This window comes from Helianthus annuus, chromosome 3, assembly GCF_002127325.2.
Source record: "Helianthus annuus cultivar XRQ/B chromosome 3, HanXRQr2.0-SUNRISE, whole genome shotgun sequence".
NCBI lineage: Eukaryota > Viridiplantae > Streptophyta > Magnoliopsida > Asterales > Asteraceae > Helianthus > Helianthus annuus.
The window spans coordinates 59,868,926-59,875,637 of record NC_035435.2 but is presented as its reverse complement, the minus strand read 5'-3'; the positions used below and the strand labels follow the sequence as shown (position 1 = coordinate 59,875,637).

At 41.8% G+C, this 6,712-nt stretch overlaps 2 protein-coding genes and 1 non-coding gene across 3 annotated transcripts; 2 read left to right on the top strand and 1 right to left on the bottom strand.

Moving 5' to 3' along the window:
- Positions 1-1,209: 1,209 nt before the first annotated feature.
- LOC118491008 lies at positions 1,210-1,316 on the bottom strand. Its single transcript, XR_004890233.1, has one exon. It is a non-coding gene; the product is annotated as a small nucleolar RNA R71 (small nucleolar RNA).
- A 595-nt stretch (positions 1,317-1,911) lies between these two features.
- LOC118490412 lies at positions 1,912-3,282 on the top strand. Its single transcript, XM_035988039.1, has 3 exons — positions 1,912-2,236; positions 2,471-2,956; positions 3,050-3,282. The coding sequence occupies exons 1-3, from the start codon at positions 1,912-1,914 to the stop codon at positions 3,280-3,282; spliced, it is 1,044 nt and encodes a 347-aa protein (XP_035843932.1).
- Positions 3,283-5,609: 2,327 nt separating this feature from the next.
- Positions 5,610-6,029, top strand: LOC110887332. Its single transcript, XM_022135039.1, has one exon. The coding sequence runs from the start codon at positions 5,610-5,612 to the stop codon at positions 6,027-6,029; it is 420 nt and encodes a 139-aa protein (XP_021990731.1).
- Positions 6,030-6,712: the final 683 nt, after the last annotated feature.

Here is a 6,712-nt window from a genome sequence, read left to right as displayed (position 1 = left end):
TGTGAGCAAACAGAATTTTGTTAAGGGAAAACACAATTAGCGGTTCACCAACAACACCAATTACACCGATTACACCGCTGAGATACATGGATCCACCACAACCACCACCCACTACGGGTGAACTCGTACCACCGTTTATACCAACAACCACTCAACCTTCACCAAATACCACCATTCCAACCACTACCACCGAACCCACTTTACTTCATAATGTTACACCAACCAACACCACACAACCCATTACCACTCAAGAAGAACCAACCATTACTTTTAACTCTGCTACTACTATTCCACCATTGTCCCATTTCTTCCCGGGTGCGGGTCAATCATATTCAAACTATAACATAGCACCAAATTCAACTATTATCCATGCCACTTCTACCTTTAGACCATCGAATCAGTCGGGTTTTCAATACTCGACTCTTCCATTTGGGCAATCTTCGGGAATTCAAGGAGATGGTTATGATGAGGGATATGAGGAATTTGAGGGTTATGATGAAGATGGGCATGCTTATGGGGGTGATGGAGATCAAGGAGAGTTTGGTCATGTGCAAGGTCATTCTCAAGTAATGCCAAGTGTTGGTGGAATGCCACAACAACAACAACTTATACCACAACACATTAGGCCAAGGCCACAAGGACCACAATTGCAACGTCCTGTACCATTGCAACAAGTTCGTCCACAGAGTGTACAACCTCAACTTCAAAGGCCAATTCAACACTCACCGATGCCACAACAACAATTTCAACAACCATTGGCACCACAAGGGCATATACCAAGACCAATGGGTCCTATGCGTCCAAGGGGTTGGTTTGGTGTACCAAGAAGGCATCTTAGAGAACATGCGAGGGGTATTGAATCGCATTTTAGGCCGGTGATTACTCATAATCCTTCACCGGTGGTTATTCCTCACAACAACCAAGGAAGAACTTTTGAAGTAAGGACTAACTCCTTACAAAGTTTGCCGAAATATAAGGGTCTAGCAACGGAGGAGCCTTATTTTCATTTGGAGGCCTATGACTCAATTTGCAATACTCTTGGGAGTCAAGGTTTTTCGGCCGATGATGTCAAGTTGGTCTTGTTTCAATTTTCTTTGGAGGATAAGGCAAAGAAGTGGTTCTACACTTTGCCTTCATCATCTATTTACACTTGGGTGGAAATGCAACAAATTTTCCTTGATGAGTTTTACACCGCACAAAAGACCAATGATGCAAAAAAAAGGGTTGAGGAGTTTTCAACAGCAACAAGGCAAAATGTTTCATGAAGCTTTTGAGCGTTTCAACATGATGATCAAAAACGGCCCTCATTATGGAATTGAACTTTGGGAGTTGATGAATGCCTTCCACGAGGGGTTGAGTGCCGAAGATGCTCGTGATTTGATGTCCATTACAAATGGGTCTTTTGGCACAAATTATGAAAATGATGATTAGGAGTTCTTGGAACAAATGGCAATTACTTCAAATAGGAAAGCTCAAGCATCAAGGAGAGCATGACCGGCCATTACTCGAACACAAGTGCATGCGGTTGATGATGGTGATGTACAAACCTCTAATCAAATTTATGATGTTTGTGCTATTTGCAATGAAATAGGTCATACGGCTGAAAATTGCCAAGGAATGGTGGAAGGGCAATATGAAGAAGTTCATGCGGTACAAGGTCAAGGAGGGGGTGGTAGAAACTTCAACATGAATTCTAACACTTACCACCCCGGGTTGAGGAATCACCCGAATTTTCGATATGGGAACCCTTCAAATCAAGCAAACCCGAATTTTCAAGGTAGCCAAGGGAACTTTGGTTTGCGCCAGCCTTACAACTATCAAAGTGGATATAGAGGTGGGAACAACCAAGGATACCAAAGGCAATATCAAGCGGGTCAAGAACAAGGGGGGTCTTCGGGTGGAAATGAGATGATGGATATGTTGAAGAGCATACAAGCGGAAATGCAAAAGAGAAACCAAATGGATGACGCTCGCATACAAAAAGACGAGGCCCGAGACAAAGCAATTCAAACTTTGACCACCCAAATAGGTCAACTTGCAACCGAAGTGTCAGAATTGAAGAAAAACAAAGGTCAATTACCAAGCGACACTAAGGTAAACCCGTCTCATAGTACTTCAAGAGGTAATAATGTTAACATTCACCATGTAAGTGTTTTGAGAAATGGGAAAGAGTACAAAACCAATCCTTCACCGGATTTGGTTGAGGGGGTGGTTGAAGATATAACGGGTCAAGATAGTGAGGAAGAAAATGAACCAACTATTGTTTCTTCTAAAAAACCCAATTTTGAAAAACCCGAAATTAATAAAGAACAAGAAAAGAAAAATGAAGATGAGGGAACTAGTCAAGTACCATTTCCCTCGGCTTTATTAGATCCGGGTAGAAAAAATTTCATTTGAAAACGGGGCCCTCAAAAAGAGGAAATGTGGGAGGTTTTTAAACAGGTTAAAATCAATCTACCTTTACTTGTAGCAATCAAACAGGTACCCGCTTACGCCAAGTTTTTAAAGGAATTGTGTACCCAAAAGAGGCAACAAAAGGTGCCTAATTTGGTAGACTTGACGGAGCGGGTAAGTGCAGTATTGAAAGGAGATCTTCCTCCTAAGCTACAAGATCCGGGAACGCCTCTCATAAACATGCAAGTTGGGAATTTTCAAACTGCAAAGGCGTTATTGGATCTTGGAGCAGGAGTAAGTATCCTACCGGGGGGGGGGTTGTATGACCAATACGATTTTGGTCCATTGAAACGGGTTGAGACAACGGTGGTATTAGCCGACTTGTCTCACAAACTTCCCCGGGGTATTGTACGGGATGTGATAGTTAAGGTTGACGAGTTTTATTATCCCGTGGATTTTCTTGTGCTAGATTACTCATCCCCGGACCCAATTCAACAACAAAATGTTATTTTGGGTCGACCATTTTTAAACACTGCACATGCCGTTATTGATTGTCGATATGGTACGGTCGACATGACATTCGGTAATAGAAAGATGAGATTAAATGTTTTTACTAATGGTACTAACGTTTATGGTGATGAGTGTTTCCTAGCAGATTTCATAGATGGATACGACCCGAAGGAGTTCGGGGAAGAAATTTTGGGTTCTTGTGTTTGTGACGTGTCTTTGCAGGTTCATGCATGTGAGTTGGAGATGGAAGAGAAAGAGCAAGAGGCTCTTGCAGTGAAAGAAGGAAGACCACCATGGACCCACCAAACGGATACCTTACCGGTGGAAATTGATTCGGCACAAAGCCTTCTTTGGAATGTCCACCAAGTGTGGAATTGAAAGAGCTACCAAAGCATTTAAAGTATGCATTCTTGGGGGAGAATGACACCTTACCGGTGATCATTGCATCTAATTTGGCGGTAGCTCAAGAAGAGGAGTTAATACGGGTGTTGAAGGCTCACAAGGCTGCAATTGGGTGGACGATAGCCGATTTAAAAGGTATTAGTCCATCCATTGTGATGCACAAAATCATTACAAGTGAGGATGCAAAGCCGACCCGTGAAACACAAAGAAGGTTGAACCCAAACTTGAGAGAGGTGGTAAAGAAAGAAGTTATCAAGTGGTTGGATGCAGGGATCATTTATCCCATTTCGGACAGTGCATGGGTAAGTCCGAATCAGGTAGTGCCTAAAAAATCCGGCATCCAGGTAATAAAAGACGAACAAGGTTAGCAAATTGCCACCCGCCCGGTCACCGGGTGGCGAGTGTGCATTGATTATAGAAAATTAAACGCGGCTACCTCCAAAGACCATTTCCCGTTACCCTTCATTGACCAAATAATTGAAAAACTTTCCGGTCAAAAATACTATTGTTTTTTGGATGGGTACTCGGGATATAACCAAATTGCTATTCACCCGGACGACCAACAAAAAACCACGTTTACATGTCCATATGGTACATTTGCTTTTCGGCGAATGCCATTTGGGCTATGTAACGCCCCGGCCACATTCCAAAGATGTATGATGAGTATATTTTCGGATATGGTCGGGGAATTTCTTGAAGTGTTTATGGATGATTTTTCCATCTTTGGCCCAAGTTTCAACTCTTGTCTCGATGAGTTAGAAAAAGTTTTAAAAAGGTGTGTTGAGACAAACTTGGTACTAAGTTGGGAAAAAAGCCATTTTATGGTTCAAGAGGGCATTGTGTTGGGACATGTAATATCGGACCGGGGAATGGAGGTAGACAAAGCAAAAATTCGGGTAATTTCATCTCTACCCCCACCAAAGAATGTTAAGGGGGTGAGATCATTTTTGGGACACGCGGGTTTCTATAGAAGGTTTATTAAGGGTTTTAGTGTAATTACAAAACCTTTATGTAACTTATTATTGAAAGATGTTCTATTTGATTTTACTGACGAATGTTTGCAAGCGTTTCATGTGTTGAAGGAACAGTTGGTGAAGGCTCCTATCTTGTAACCACCGGATTGGTCAAAACCGTTTGAAATTATGTGTGATTCTAGCGACACGACCATTGGAGCGGTTTTGGGTCAAAGGATCGATAAGAAACCGGTGGTGATCTATTATGCAAGCAAAACTTTGTCCGAGGCGCAACTGAATTACACCACGACCAAGAAAGAATTATTAGCGGTGGTGTATGCCTTGGACAAGTTTAGATCTTACATTTGGGGGAGCAAGGTGATCGTGTATTCGGATCATAGTGCGGTCCGATATTTAATGGAAAAGAAGGATGCAAAGCCCCGGTTGATTCGTTGGGTGATTTTGTTGCAAGAGTTCAATCTCGAGATTCGGGACAAGAAGGGGTGTGAAAATGTTGTAGCGGATCATTTGTCCTGGATCCCATTAGAAGGTGTTGATGACCTGAGCGAAATTAATGAACGGTTTCCCGATGAACAATTGTTAGCCGTTTCTACTTTTGTTGCACCTTGGTATGCCCATTACGTGAACTATTTGGCCAAGGGTGCAATTCCGAATCATTGGACGAAGAAGAGACGACAACAGTTTCTTAGTCAAGTGAGACAGTATATTTGGTATGAACCGGATTTGTTCAAAATCGGACCCGATCAAGTGATACGAAGATGTGTTCCCAAAACTGAAGTTTTAGAGATTTTGACCCATGCTCATTCATCTGCATGTGGAGGGCATTTTAGTGGGAACAAAACGGGTTATCGGGTGTTATCTAGTGGGTTTTATTGGCCCACGATTTTCAAGGATTCCTGCGAGTATGCCCGAAATTGCATAAATTGTCAAAAAGGGGGAAGCATTTCGAAGCGGGATGAAATGCCGTTACAACCAATTTTGGTGGTGGAGGTATTTGATGTTTGGGGAATAGACTTCATGGGTCCTTTTCCAAACTCAAATGGGTTTTTGTATATATTGCTTGCGGTTGATTACGTTTCGAAATGGATTGACGCTATCGCTACGAGGACTAACGATCACTCCGTTGTTTGTAAGTTTGTGCAATCTAATATTTTTGCTCGATTCGGTGTGCCTAGGGTGATAATAAGTGATGGCGGTTCACATTTCAAGAATTTCAATTTTGGCAAATTGTTAAAAAGATACAATGTGAACCACCGTGTTGCTACACCGTACCATCCGCAAACGAGTGGTCAAGTTGAAGTGTCCAACCGTCAAATTAAAGAGATTTTAATGAAGACGGTGAGAACGGATAGAAAATATTGGTCAAGCAAACTTGATGATGCGTTGTGGGCTTATCGAACGGCTTACAAAACTCCACTTGATACAACTCCGTATCAAATGGTGTATGGAAAAGGGCATCATTTGCGTATGGAGTTAGCACATCGGGCATATTGGGCGTTTAAAACGGTAAATGCAAACTATGACGAAGCGGGTCGGGTGCGAAAGCTACAATTAAATGAGATTGAGGAAATACGGGATCAAGCCTATGAGTGTGCATCCGCATATAAAGACAAACTGCAGAAAGTTCATGATGCAAAAATAAGGAAAAAGAACTTCGAAGTGGGTCAAAAGGTGTGGTTGTATAATTCAAGGTTGAAGATGTTCGCGGGAAAACTCAAAAGCAAGTGGATGGGTCCTTACGTTGTCTGAAGAATGGGGAGATTCGGTGATGTCGATATACAAGATGAACAAACAAATAAGCAACAAACGGTGAACGGGCATCGGCTCAAACCATATTTGGAAGGTAACGACATCAACAATCTCGAGCTCGACAAAGTGGGTTACATTCTACGCCCATTGGATGATGAAGAAAAGTGAAAGAGGCCCAGGTTTGGTGTTTGTAAATATTTAGCTTAGTTTTGTGTTTTGAATAAGTTCCGTTTGAAAACCGGTGTTTGAAACAAGTGTGGGGAAATTCGTACGAATTTCCCGAACATAGTGTTGAGGACAACACGGGTTTTTAACGGGGGGTAGGGTTAATTTTTGTGTTTTTCAAAAAATTATAAAAGGCAACAAAAATAAAAAAATTATAAAAGATTAAAAAAAACATAAACATAACATTTTTTTTCAAGCAATGAAATGGACCAGACCAAGGAGCCCAGTTAGCGCCGTAAGCTACGGCTCCTGGCGTAGGTTACGGCGCCGAGCAGACATAGGGGCCCCTTTTATGTCGACGGTTTCATAAAAAAAATCAAAAATATTAATTAATAATAATAATACTTTAATAATAATAAAAAACTCTCAATTCTCCCCAACCACATATCGAGCATTCACCCTATCCACACAACTTTTCTTCTTCTTCTTCCCCACTAAGAACCCTAAACTCCATAACC